Genomic DNA, 15,104 nt, shown 5'->3' on the forward strand with positions numbered 1-15,104 from the left:
TAGGCATTGGAATGGGTTTCCCAGGGAAGTCGTGGAGGCACCATCCCTGGATGTGTTCAAGGAAAGGCTGGATGTGGCACTTAGTGCCATGGTCTAGCTGGTGTGGTGGTGTTAGGTCATAGGCTGGACTTGATGATCTTAAAGGTCTTTTCCAGCCTTGGTGATTCTGTGATTCTGTGATCTTGGAAAACATACAAAGCAAATAGCATAAAATGAAGCAATTGGAGCTGGTGATAGTCATTCAGTGAGGGCAGCAGAACTAGGAGCACGGGCTTCCCCTCCCAGAAAAGCTTATTTTCAAAACGGTGGCAAATAGTATCACCCTCTGTAATTAGAAAACTGTTTCACTTGAGGAAATTCATACTACTGTATATTGGCATGGGCAAGCCCATACTACTGCTGTCAGCAAACTGCAATCAAGCTGGTAACAGAGAATGAACTGTGTCCTTCAGAAAGTGCAGCACTGAGCCTCAGCAAAGAAAATTTCCCAGAAGCTGGATCTTTTAGCAGCCTTAACACAATGCCATGATTTTGGCTTGTGGACTGGACTGCATATGGCATATAGCAAGGGAAGGTTAAACACTCACCTACTTGCAAAGACATATCTATAAAAATGCTATTTGTGAAATCATGGCTCAAACAAGTTAAAGTGGATTCTTTGCTGGACCAGCAAATGGCCTTATGAAAAAGAGTCATTTAGTGACAGACAACCCAAGTGGAAGAAAATATAATGGCATGGTACAATTGCTGTCTGTGAGCTCAGGGGTCAGCATGCTCTCTGGCCTTAAAGCGGAAGGCCAAAGAGGCTGCAGTAGGAGTTCCTGGTGCATTCAGCTCTGGCTGGCTAAATATCAGCGTATTTCAAATCAAGCTGCATATGAAAAAAAAGTTTCAACTTCTGAAACTTTTCCAGTGCTGCTTAAACCAAGCCTTTTATTTTTCAGTGCTACAAAAGAACCTCTGTATAATTTTGCCTCCAGAATTTTTTCTTTAATCTTTAACCTTTGAAGAGCAAAAGACTGACTTTCTGGAATGAGACCAAATAATAAAAACAAGGCATCTTACTAAAAGTAGATACATATCCCAAAGAGACAAAGAAATATATATTTGAAAGTGGTTCCAGATTCAGTAGCCACATGCTTTTCAAAACCAATTAAATGCTTTATAAAATCCATCAAATAAAGCTCCCTTTGCTGGTTTTGTACTGAATAATTTCTACTGGAAAATAGCTTTCTAATGTAGTGTCAAGCCTGAAATCAATGCTTTGTATGTGGTCTCAAATGAGTAACACAATGCAACAGGCAAAACTTTTGGAAATACAATAGATAGCCCAAGAATACGTACCCCACTTGGTTGACAATCAAAAGAATATAATTATTTTGTTCAAAGTTCAAAAAGTAGTTATCTCACTGGCAAAATCCTCTGCAGTTTCTCAAACAAGGGAGAGAAAACCTTAGAAATATGCAGTCATATACAGAAAACTTTGTGAGACCAGTGACTAGAGGCTTAGCAACTTAGCAGGTTGATAGAACAGAAAAAATTCCTAGAAAATGTTTCAGCTTATCTCCCAACGATCTCCAGCCCATCTCTTGGATGTAGTTTTTTCATCAACACAGAACTACATTCATGTCCCTACAATCTTTCTGTTTCCCTCTAGGACCATTCTCCTTTGCTATCAAAGACTATTTCCTCCTGAACATCCCATTCTAACATTAGTTTCCTACCCCCTAGCTTTATCTGTAAGTCCCCAGAACCCTTGACCTTTTTTTTGAACTCTTGACCTTTTTTTTGAGATAGAAGGTATTTATAGGCATCTATAATTAACTCACATTTCATACTGAAAGTTTTGGAAAAATGAATGTGTGTGTTATTTTCTGAAATAAATCCCAGAATCTTAAAAAGGAGCAAGAGATTAACTCGTGCAACAAGTAAAGAAAACAAGAACTCTTCAACCTTAAGAAAACGATGTTATTCACAATACTCTCCAAAACTACTCATGGACCTGCAGGTTTTCCTCTGCACAAAATTCCTCTAGGTTGTTTGAAAGAGTCAAGTATGATGTTTTTGCTGGTTTTCTACAAGCTTTCTACATGCTCAATTACACTGAATCCCTGTTTTGCAGATTGCTGTGGCTTTCCACTGTGTGGCCTTGTTGAAACCAGCATGGTGAGCCAGCTATAGCTATTGCTGCAGGAATTAAACTCTGTAGCAAGCTCCGAAGTCAATACTTTTATATTGATTTTTCATTTGACCTAAAACTTCTTTATGTATTTCCAATTTTTTTTTTTTTCTCTTAGGCTAAATCAATTACCAAGTAGATGTAGTTAAGAATCTTACAGTTTCTTTTGAACAAGTATCAGGCCAATTGAATATCCAAAATCTTATAATGTAATATAAATCCTAAATATTTCTAAGTACTGTTTTTCAGATTTCGTAAGAAAGTATATTCTGTAACATAACGGAAAGAAACAAACCCAGGTTTTTGTTTGCTTTTTTTTTGTTTGTTTTTTTTGTGTGTGTGTTTTGGGTTTTTTTTAATCAATTATTCTTAAGCAAATAGCTCTCATAACTTTTCTAGCTTATGCAATCACACAAATCACTTCAAGAAATAGCTGCTTCAACATTATGCCTAGGATTCAATGAAAAAATGTAGCTGCATGTGCAACAGGTAGCACAACTGATAGAGGATGTCAACCCATCACTACCTGATTTAAAAAATGGTATAATCATCCTCACATAGCACTTATCTATTATGGCTAACAATCACTTAATTACATCTTTGAATCAGGAGTATTTTACAGTATCAGAGTTGAAGCTAATGATAAAAACATGCACTTGAAGAAATGCATTAGAAATTTTAAGGCAAAGATTTTAGTGTGGTATGTGTTCAACTCTAAGTGTCATGACTCTTGTCCATTTAAAGGTTTCTTTTGAGAAGATAAAGAGTGGTGACTTTTGCCAGTATTTAACATGGCCCACCTTTCATACGCTCTATACACTAGTCCAGGATTATGGAAACAGAAAGCACTGAATATTCATCTCACTGGCCAGTCCTGTGACTTGGAATAAATTCCTACCTGTCAGTGTTCAAATGTGAATTGCAAATGCCATTGTCTACATATATTTAGGTTTGGTTTTTCAATCTATGCTGCAGACTTGTGTTTCCCTTGACAGCTAGCAAGCTATCTTTGAAAAATAAAATAAAAATGTCAAAAAATCAGAGAAAACTGCCAAACACTACAGACAAATTAATATACTTCTGAGGGCAGACATATTGCCACTATGCTAGTATTTACACATAAAAAGCCTACTTTTTAAAAGAAAACATGATCCATAGCACACAGACACACATATACACACAATTTTAAAACTCAGACTATCTGATTTTTTATCTAGACTTTGTCAGTCTTTCCTATCAAATTTAAAATCACTCATCTATAAAATAATTCAAGGGGTCAGAAATTCCATCTGACGATCCTGGAAAATGTGATAATCTGAGATCTGATTAAAAAAATTATGCCCCACTTCAAAGTGGTGTTACAATGTGTCAATATAAATTCAGCTGTTACTCAAGAAGCTGTAGTAAGTTCAGTGGAACAGAGAAGATGGAAGCTTACAAATACCCATCTTTTTCTTTAGTCCCACACAACTCTGCTATGCAGTGATTTGGTGGGAAAAAACACGCCAAAGCAAGCAGAGAGATTAAGCTCAAGAGCCACGCAGGGATGGACATTCTTCAGAATTAAATCTCAGCAGTGTATATTAAAAGAAAATAAAAAATCAACTCGCAAAGTATAGTTCTTTATCTGAGACATCTTCTAGTACAGTAAGAGGGCAGCACTATGTTGCTCCAGCTTCTTTCTTACATCATGGCTTCATGAAAGATATTTCCTTGTTTCCTTGCTCACAATATGTACTGTACTTCAACAGGGACTTGAAAACTCTTAAACATCTTCTCAGCAGGGACTTTTGCTATTTTTTAAACAAACCCATTATATAACGCTAAAAGGTTCTAGCAAAATGTAAATCAAAAGGACTTTTACAAAACTGAACTCCATTTAAGTGGCACAGGGAGATGACACAACAGCCTATAACAGAAAACTGTTTCTTATATGTAAGCAACACAGCAAAGCTTTTTTTTTTTTTAAATTTAAATAATCACATTTGCAGTGTTCTGAGACTAGAACTGGATAGTAAGGGATGAAATCCACCGTTGGCAAAAGCAGATTCTGAAAGGTTTAAAAATGCCCAACATTTAGCTTAGATTTGCAAATATGAACCGTCATCCAAACAATTCCTCTTTTCTATTGCATATGCTAATTCTTTGCAATGAATCAACTGTATTTTCAATAATATGGTTTTCTGAACTTTTTGTTCTCTCAGTAACTGGAAAAATTACTAAAGTGAGAATACAGTTGGTGGGATTGCTAAAGGCAGTAATGGAAAATAAGTTACATATTTGTTTGAAAAGCTGGAATTCCAACATGAATTGTCCCCAGATGCTAGTGCTCTCATACTACGAGGTCAGATATGAGTGCCTCTTCATCCTGTTTCACACAGCAGTGGAATGCCCATAGGGAATAGCGGCGCGGTCCTGCAGGATCAGGGTAGGAGGCACTGCCTGTTTGCACAGATCAGCTCTGATCTGCTCACTATTAAGATCTTAAGCCTGTTTCAAGTATGCACCAGCATGGATATTCATGGTACCAGCTCTCTACCAAGTCATACAGAGCTTTTCTGGTTTGGAATTCATGACTGCTCAGTGCTAAAAGATAAGATAGTGCTCAGCCAGTTTGTTTCCGTATTTTTCTCTACCTGTAAATAGGTAGAACCCTGATAAATCTTCTTTTGCATTGGACAGTTTAAAGAACATGGTTCAGGGATAACATACATTTTACATTTTTGACTATGAAATCCAACCAGACAAGAATGTAGGACTGCAAGTGACCACAATGGTCATTAAATCCAATCTTCTGTGAACATAAACAAGCATAAAAAAACCTGCCTAATCTAGAAAAGACTATAAAAACCACCACCAGATACACATCAGATGCACCCTAAGAAAAACTGAAGATCAGCAATACAAAGGTTTGTTCATTTGGACAAAAAAAAAACCAAACCCACAAGAACACCTGGTATTGCAGTTGGAAATTCAGACTACTGCTACACTTACTTAAGCCAGTTCACTTATCTTACGGGCTAAGAAAATCACAAGAACTTTCATTAGGCTCGCTGTTTCACATGTTAGTAGCTAACCTCTAGTCTACCTGAGAGGTAAACACAATTTATAGGCAACAGATAAACCCAAACTTTCTGTAAATGGATGATTATATCAGTAAGTTAGGAAACAGCATACAGTGTCCACCTGAAATCATCAGAAAAACTGTCAAAGCCAAAATACCAACTTCACACCAACACTGCTCAGTCGAGAGAACCTAAGATGCCTCTCTAGTGTATGTTAGAAACTTATTCCAGAAATAATAATGTGTAACGTGTTTGAAGTGGAATATGATCAGGATTGATTCCTCTACCATTGTCATTTCACAGTGCCTTTTGGGAAATACTGTAATTTGAAGAAAATTCTCTAACAGCTTACAGACATTTAGTATTCTTTTCTGTGCTGTATTTTTACCGTCAAAATAATTTTTTAAATTAAAAATACATAAAATTCTCCAAAAAACAGTATATGACCATGAATTATCAATATGGAGTATCAATATTGAATAACAACGTTCTGAAAACTTCATAATAATAATATGCATCATCAACTAAGACACTTGGGTGCCAGTAAGATTATGAGCACCTCTTCTGCTGTACTTCGGGTGTTGCAATTTTACTGGTAGACCAGTTGAAAGAACTATGGAATTAATTCTGTTTTTTTTCTTACTGCAAAAGGTCTTTTTTTACTGGTCAATAAACAATTCAGGGAAATTTGGAACTACCTGTGAAGAGATTATAAGAGGAAGGTTTGTTTCTCCCTTCCCCCCAAAAAAATTAAAGCGGCAGAAAAACATCCTGTTTTTTAGATCCACCTTAAGATAAGAGCTTTCTACAGTAATTACTGGTTCTAATAACTTACATTTCCCACCCACAGCACATGAAGTACACCCATGATTTTAAGATATTTGTCCACCCCAGTCCTGTTTGGAAAGTATTCTGTTGTTAGGAGGAGTGCCATAAAGAGCCTGTTATTCTTTCTTTCAAACATCGATGTCAACTTCACAAAAGTACCATGGAAGCTAAACAGTGAGGAAATTTTATTTTCTTGTGCAGATCCCACATGCCCAGTGGGAACTCGAGTTTGCAAAGCTAAGGTAATTTTTGGTGTTATTTAAGAGCAACTCAGTCAACGGGAGCTGCAAGTGTTAAAAAAAGGACCTCACAAAAAAGGCACTAAAGAGCCTCATGCCACCACCTTTTGCAAATATGAGCTATCTTATCATAGATTTTACGTCAGCTTTATGCTAGTAGCACCTCAACTACAGTTTCAGCAGCAGAGAGTGGCAACAGTTCACTCCCAGGTTTTCCATCCAGTCCAACTCTGAGGCAGCACAAACTGTACTGATGCTGCACTCTGTTTTTTGTCTTCTTTGGTCTTGGATACTGCAGTTGCCTTTATCTGAAACAGACTTTTCTAAGCTGTGCCAACATACAGAGCACCGATTTATAGCAGCTCACTTCAGAACCACTGGAGAACACATGCTTTCTAAAGGAAAATTATCATTGTCTTCAATGATAATTTACTTGAGTCTGATGCCTGTTTACAAATAAAACACTCAAAAATTATTTGTAAGAGATCTTTAAAGCTCCTGGAGGACATAAAATTGGCAGAGATGGAGAGGAAAATACTCATTAAACTGTTATCTGGTACCTAATCTAAGCATTGTCAGCTCCAATGGCTAATCCCTATCTGGCACAAGGTCGGTATTGTGATGCAAACTGATGCATCTGTTGAGATGTGGTGTGAACCTAAGTGCTAAGAACTGGAGTGATACAAATACGGCAACTCAGTGTTCCACCAAAAAAGCAACAGCAAGCACTCTGCTTCTGTTCAGAGCACACGGTAGTATTGCTGAATTGGTTGCTGTCTATTGCTGGCAACTACATAATATTTTTCAAGGTAAACAAATTCAATATAAAAGTGACCTTTTGCTCTGATTTTTCTTACTGGCAGGCTGTTTCAACTTCTAATTTTTCCAGTAGTAGGAACTTTCTGCTCTCCAACATACATTTATTTCTTGCCAGTCCTTAGGTCAAAACAACAGTGCTTAGGCTAAGGAAGAAAGTAGTTTAAAAATTGTTCTAGTACTGAAAACTTCAATTTCAGAATACTACTGCTTTAAGTCCCAACCATTTTTCAGTATTAATTTCAATACTCTCCCCCCAAACCTAAACCAACCTATTATAAATTTATATAACTTATTTAAGCTAGAAAGACAAGTTTTCAAAATTAGGAAATGTTACAGTCACAGTTGTCAGCATTGTCAACATTAATTTTATTCTTTCTGGACACCTGAAAAAAAGGACTTTTGTCTCGTAACGAAAATACACAGTGCTGTACAAGTAGACCTGCATCAAACATATACAGCTTACAACTGCTTAAGCAATCATAAATCTTTTGTTTACCAACATCACAATGCTTGACTGTGTTTTAACCGAGTTTTAATAACTGATTTCTGAGGTTTTCAAGAGAAAAATGTCTAAAAACATACGATTTGACAGATTTGATTTACTAATCTGGTTATCTTAAAAAACAGTGCTTTAGTTGAAAAAAACTGAAACACTTAAAAAAACTCAAGAAACTTTTTAACATTTTTTTTTCCCTAGCTTTCTCTTACTGATTCTTCCTGCTAAAACCCTAGAAGGTTTATTTCATCCAACTTCTGTTGTTGGTTTGTTTTTTTAAAATTTCTGACTAGAAAATTTTCCTTTGCTTATCACTGTGATTGCTAATGCAACACATTGAGGTTTGTTTCACGGAACACTACATCCAGCTTCAGAAAACAAAGGTGGCTTTCAGGCATGTATTAAAGGAAAACAAAGTCTATCACAAGCTTCAGATAGAGCAATGACGCCACATTAAGTGTGTGTAGCAGGCTTGTCAGAAACTAGTTACTCCATAGTGACAGGATTAGCAAGGTCTCAATATTTCAAGTCCAACCTCTGCCTCAAGATTCCTTGCCTTCAGACTCAAGTTTAATCACATCAGCTTGCATCTTACCCTCAGCTGCTGCTGAGTTGCTAGCACTGAGTACAGACATTTCAAACATCTGCTGCATCTCTCTTTGGGAAGCAAGTCACATGCCCAGCAGAGTATCTCATGTTTTCTACTGAAACATAGCTTTTCATGTTTCCTTGTGGCTATGGAAATTCAAAAATCTTCCTCATGAGGCAACTGCTCCTTTCCCAGCATTGTATCTGAAGAAAGTCCATTTCAGCTTTTCTTAGCAAGCCTATCGCAGAACAGCCATTTCCACTCAGGACAGAAACAAATTATATGGGATACAATAGATCTCTTTACCAAAGGGAGTGGAAGTAGTCTTATGGCAACTATTCTAGTAAATTAAACAAATGAAATTAATTCATTTCTCACACCTACACTAAAACACCTAAACCAGTATGAAACACTTCAAGCCACCAGGCTGAACCCTGCAGGTCAAAGCAAAGGCAATTCTCGTCAGCAAAACCTCCTGCAGCTTTCAGTTTCAGAAACTGTTGAAGGAGACATTCACGAGCATTCAACAACCAACCATAAGACATCCTCAATGCAGCACCTGCTACCAAGCTCCTCCTACTGGAAACAAATCTTGAGGCCTGAAAAGAAATATCAAGCCTGCATCCTGAGTCACTCCTTCAGCTACCAAAGCAACTACAAGCTAAGAGACAAGTTAGCTTTTGCTTTTTTTTTTTTTTCAACTCAACGATATCACATTCTTTGAGGATATTTCACCGTTATACACACATACATACATATCTTTACATACATTTTGTGTTTCCTATCTTTGTTCTGAAGTCCCTTCTGTAAAAAATCTGCTAAAAACATTAGTTCATAGAAAAGCTAATGTCTAAGGGTTTGTATTAAGGCTGCACGGGGAAATTCTTCCTATCTTCAACAGTAGATTTGCTTGGCTGCCACCACATTCAAAAACTTTTTGAAACATAGAACCTCACTCAGCTTTTTTCTGGAACATGAAGATTACAGCTGGAGTGTGTTAGGTAGGACAGTCCCAGTTTTCAATCGCTTTCCTGTCCCATTCAGATCAGAAATCTGAAAATTGTCTCCCACACCCTAAGAGATGGCATACCTGAGTCAGTTGTGGTTAGCTGTATATGTAGGCAAAATATATTTATTTGCTTATACAATGTTGTACTGAACTTTCCACGGACACTGACAGAAAAGTGAGCATCTTTAGCCTAATGCTAACAATTAAACACAAATGGGTCTTAAAACTTATCTTCTGTCCTATGTGACTCCCTAAACCCCTAGACTCCTTTCTTTGCTATTCTAGGCTTGGCTTTGATTAGAAATTCCATTTCAGACCAAAGAAAAACTTCCCTTCAAGTCTGGTATGTACATTCCTAAAAAGGAGGACTGGTTTCAACCAATTAATATTCTTTAATGGAACAGCTATTTTGTCAGAGGGTTCACGATCAGCTCTAATTTGACTTCTAAGTAATTATTAGAGCAGCGTGGCAGTAATGACATTAGTTGTGAACACAGTATTTCCCAAAAAGAGAAGAATAAATTAGAGAGTGATATAGCAAAATGTGACAAGAGCTGGCAGGGTTTAAAAGCTGCTGCTTTGTGCTGCATTTCCCTGAAGACACAGACTTGGAAGCATATGCTGCTCTAGTATCAGCCCCCCCAACTCACACCCCCACCTCTGTTTCTTGTACAGCCCTCAAGTGGGACAAAAGGAAAAACTGTTTTCAGACAACAAAATAAACAAGCATGATTTCAGAGACCTTTTACTCACACTCTTTGCTAAGACACTTAAGGAGGCAATTGCTTCCTCCAGAAAAGCTATACTGCATTTTTAAAACATCCAAGTTCAGAAGCTTACAGAGATTATACACTACAGTTCTGTTGTTAAGATTGGAAACTTTTATTTCCTTTATATTCTGTATCTGCAAGCAGTTTTCTCAATTCAAAGTCGATGCTTTACTTGAGTCAGGCATAAAAAATGTGGCAGGACTAAACATTATACTTATTAAGCAATTATTTGGGCAAATGTCACACAAGAAGCTCCACAGCCTATGTTTATGCTTTCCACTGCTGAAAAAGCCCAGGCCTGACCCATGTCAGACCTTGAATTAAGAATTATAACAACAATCACAAGACCCAAAATGGTTAGGCATTTCCTTAACTCTAAATGAGCAGAATAATTAGTTTGCAAAATATTGCTTTCCTATGTGAAATCTGAATACAACAGTCCCTAAAAGTAAGTTGCGGCATTACAGAAGAAACAAAGATTCTGCAAAATAAGCTACTGCAACACTACATCTCTCCTCTGTTCTAACCATCTGCTAAATCAGTCCAAAACTGAGAAATCCTATCAGCATGAAAACTTTTATCATTCACTTTGTAACAAGTCATAGGTGGATAATTAACAAGAACTGAGAAGGGAATGACTCCTAAACCTGTATCATTCCCCACATTAATTTTTTACTTCAGACACTTATGGCTTTAAAAACATCATGCTAGTCACATCACAAATAAAGCTGAAGAGCTATGGGCTATTGTTACACTAGTGGTCAGGAAATAATCAAAAGATCACTTATTACCATCATTTTACCCACATAGTGTACAAAGCTGAAGACAGGAAGGAGGGAGATGAGGAATTCTCTTGCTCAAATACTGTTAAATGCTTTACAGTTTTACTGAAAGATCATCTTTTGTTTTATAACCAGCAGCATTATTTTGGTCTCTTCCTGGTGATAACCTCATGTATCGCACCAAAATTTATTTGGTAAACAACCGCTAAAATATTGCTAATACATGAATTTAAATGTCAAAGGTGACAAAAATAATAAACTGGAACTTGTACTAAAGTATGAGTTTGCAAGAGGTCTTTGTAACCTACATTAATGAATTTATTTGTATCTTTGAAGCTAAAGAACACAGTAGGGTTCAGGATCAAGCTGATTTCATGATACTTTTTAAAGCTTTATTTCTACCAAATGTAATTAATATTCGTATTGTGGACAGTCCTTAGTTCTTGTATATTTAGTTCCAAAGAAAATACATGAAAAATATTTTTGCAATGTTCTAGCACTACTCATTTGATATGTAGATAACATGCATCTTCTGCATTAACTGTTATCTACACACAGAAATTAACATCTGTGTCAAGAAGCATCTTTGTCAATACACTTTTCAACTTTTAAAAATTACTTTAAATGTAAAAGATACTAGTAACCCTGGAACTTTGCCAGGTAAAGCATCTGCAACTACTGAATGCAGGCTACTCTGAATACCAAGACTTTAAGCTGTTTCCTGAAACAGGATGCATTTGTCCACATAGTGATCGTATATTTATTTTACTACAAAAACACTTACAAAAAAAAAAAAATTAAAAAAAAATCTGTGCAAGCTGTCTCCAAACACTGTCTTAATGTGCTTGCTTCAGTGAGACAAGAAGTGTTAATAGAGGGGGTTGGACTAGATGTTCTTTTGAGGTCCCTTCTAACCCCTAACATTCTGTGGTTCTGTTATACAAGTCTAATATAAGTTCTGTTTATGAACTCCTTAGACTATGTAGATGATGGGAAAAGCGTAAATGGCTTTTAACCCAAAAGTACTGCTCTATCAAGCAGTTTCAGCTCATGTTTCAGCTAGCAATAGGTAATATCAAATTCACAGAGTGGGTACATATCAACACAGAAATGTACCATTAAAAACGTGTTTTTTTTTAAATTATTCTACCCAGACTGGAAGTTTTGGTGTTTTATTTATAATCTTCCATTGCTATGTCTCTTTCCGTATGTCAGAAATCTTTCAGTTTTCTTGAATGAAACTTATTTTTGGCAAGTCTCTCCCATTTCCCCGTCCCACTGTATTTAAAAAAAGGAAGACTTATTATACATACAGCCTATACCATCAAACATCTGCTTAAACTGAATCTGAATCTTAGAATCTTCAGCCTAAGATTTATTGTCCAAAGAAGAAACAAAACTCACAGTGCCTCTCAATACTTTGAGTAGATCACAGAACTACAGAAGTAGACAAATACTGGACTATGAACTTAAACTATTTGTTGTCAAAAGATTCCTCGTGGAAACTACTTTTTTGTAAGCCTTTTCATATACCTTGTCAGAACTGAGTGCTAAATATCCTAATGCTAAATAAATTCCCAACGCTAATTTATCAGAATGCTCTCAATGACAAGATACATCATACCTTGTGAGCCTTTAGAACCATCTCCCAAGATAACAGCATTCAGAAAAGATAACTGAAATGGGTACACTGAACTTCACAATTTATCTTGCATCTACTACCACATTAGAGAGAAAATGGCTAATTTAAAGGTTCTGGTTTCTGAAAGACTGCTTCAAATGTTTCACAGAAATATTTAAGTGGTTAGACACATAACACCAAAAAAAAAGCCTAAACATGATGTTGATCCCACCCCTTTGCCACACTTAGGAGGAATGGTGAGTTCTAAGATCAAGTACAGTTTTGATACAACTTGCATGAAGAAGTTTATATTTGTTTTGCAATCCTGTTTTCAAGCATTTAAACAGAAACAGACAGTCTCACATAAGTTTTCTCCCTCTTATTTTATTATCTTATCATACACATCGAAAGCCATTAAGCTGACAATCTGCCTTAACATGAAGAATGAGCTGCTTTGGGGAGTCAAATTATTTCCCTGTACTGCCAGAGGTCCAGGGTGTAACTTGCAAAACCAGTTAGCTCAAATGCACAGTATACCAATAATCATTACCATAGAAGAGATATCCATTAGTGTGCTGAAGAGAGTCATATGCAGTAAGAAATACTATAAAAAACTTAAATTACATGTCATGGCACAACTGCACAAAGTATTTAGAAACAGGGAGCCCTTTAATGTCATTTCAACATGACTTGGAAAAGAAACTGTGTAATGAAGTCATGGTTATCAATCCTCTTCAGAGCTAGATTCATCTTCCTGGTCAGAGAGCTCAGCAACAGGAAAGCGCAGGATGGCTGCCACCCCTGTCAGCTGGCCAAGCTGCTCTCCAGACACATGAAGGCTGGAGAAAATGCGTACTGTGCCCATGTTCTCCCGCACACTATCTACCAATTTAACGTATCGGGCACGTGTTGCCACGTCCTGGTGCCGGAAAAGCTCATCACTGATCAGCAAGGTATCGATGGCCATGGCTTCGTTGGCCTTCTCCACATGTTTTAGACCATAAAAAGCCCGGTCAGGCTCATGCTGCAGCATTTTATAGAAGTCATCTAAGGCTTTGACCTCACCAGCTGCTTTAGTGTCAGAGAGACGGCTATTCACAGCTGGGTCACAGAGGGCTTCCTTCAGTGCGTATTTATGTCCCGAGGAAGAGTGGACCTAAAGTAAAAAAAAGCAAAAGTTTGGATCTTTAAAAAACAGAAGGACCATATTCTTGATCAGCAGATCACAAACAGCTTACACTACACATAATACTTATACTGATAATTACTCAAGGAAGTTCTTTCTTTCTTGAAAACTACATTATTGTTTTCTAAAAAGATCTCTCCTGCAACCCAAAGCCTAGATTAAATCCCTTAAACTGTATTTTAAGAAGTGCAGGGCAGCTGCCTCTCCTGCTCAAAACAGAAGGACCATATTCTTGATCAGCAGATCACAAACAGCTTACACTACACATAATACTTATACTGATAATTACTCAAGGAAGTTCTTTCTTTCTTGAAAACTACATTATTGTTTTCTAAAAAGATCTCTCCTGCAACCCAAAGCCTAGATTAAATCCCTTAAACTGTATTTTAAGAAGTGCAGGGCAGCTGCCTCTCTTACTCAAAGACTTGGTTAAATATGCAAGCTGTTGCAGACAGTCCCCAAGGTAGAGTCACTTGAAAGTACTAAGTCTTAAACCTCTTCCTTTTAAAGCTTCCAATAAGAGGAAGCCCATTTCAGACTGCAGACACAGTGCTAAAACATCAAGTTTTGCACAGCCTCATAGCTACTAGGCTGGCAAGCTGTGAAGTATGTTAACACTTTTCACACTATTATAACTTTGCTACAAATGCAAATGGCAGCTTCTTAGGGCAATTTGTCTCCTGAAGTCTGTGACCATTAAGTACTAGGCCATGCTTTACAACCTGCACAGCGCTCCCCAACCTCTGCCCGTTCCAACCACCGATTATAGGCCTCCTGCAATTTAAAAATGATACCAACATCTCCATGAACAGGAAAACTTATTTCAGGCTCCGAGTTTTCATCTTTCCGTGAAAGGCAAAAAAACCCACCCACTCTAGCGATGAGATAAACAAGGAACACGAAAAAAATGCAATGGTCTGCATAACGTCTGGCTATGTAGTACAAAACTAACAACAAAATTAACAAACCGTAATACTTTCTCAACCACACATTAAGGTATCCCAGGAAAGAGCCATCCTTGTATCTTGCAAAACCACCTTATAGTTTGAGAGGCAGGAGCATGACTTCCATATGATGCTCACCCAGAATTTTAATTTTCTCTAATAAGCAAGTTATTTCCTATCACCATTTTAATTATCTTCTTCTATCACCCACAACTCTTAAACCTCTTTTTACCCACTGTGGAGACAGTTTAGCTCCTTACCTGTAGGAACTTGGACCTGTTCTCCAGCAGAAGCTTGTTGTCAGTCTTGACCGCCTGCTGGAACATGTAGTCACAAAACTGCTCCCGCACGAAGCCTGGGCTAGCCACCAACACACACTTCACCACCTCGAAGTTGATATGCCGCTGGATGGCTTGCACGACCTGCTCGTAAAATCTCTCCAGGGCCCGGTCATGTTGACTGCAGTTCCCTTTCCGCTTGCGGGGGATGTTCACCTCTACCTTGGCACGGGTAAGCGTCATGCTCGGGGTGACCAGGCAGACGTGAGCCAACCCTTCCTGCATGACCACGGCTGCCA

At 37.5% G+C, this 15,104-nt stretch overlaps 1 protein-coding gene across 1 annotated transcript in view; it reads right to left on the reverse strand.

Annotated features, from left to right (window-relative positions):
• Positions 1–12,765: 12,765 nt before the first annotated feature.
• PELO (pelota homolog (Drosophila)) overlaps positions 12,766–15,104 on the reverse strand; it is a 44,212-nt gene continuing 41,873 nt past the window's right edge. Inside the window, exons 2-3 of the mRNA XM_010008620.1 lie at positions 14,788–15,098; positions 12,766–13,553 (exon numbers count right to left, since the gene is read on the reverse strand). Of these exons, the coding sequence (XP_010006922.1) occupies positions 13,122–13,553; positions 14,788–15,098 (743 nt within the window). The 3' untranslated portion in view covers positions 12,766–13,121. The remainder of the gene's footprint in view (positions 13,554–14,787; positions 15,099–15,104) is intronic.

This window comes from Chaetura pelagica, unplaced genomic scaffold (assembly GCF_000747805.2).
Source record: "Chaetura pelagica isolate M959 unplaced genomic scaffold, ChaPel_1.0 scaffold382, whole genome shotgun sequence".
Lineage (NCBI taxonomy): Eukaryota > Metazoa > Chordata > Aves > Apodiformes > Apodidae > Chaetura > Chaetura pelagica.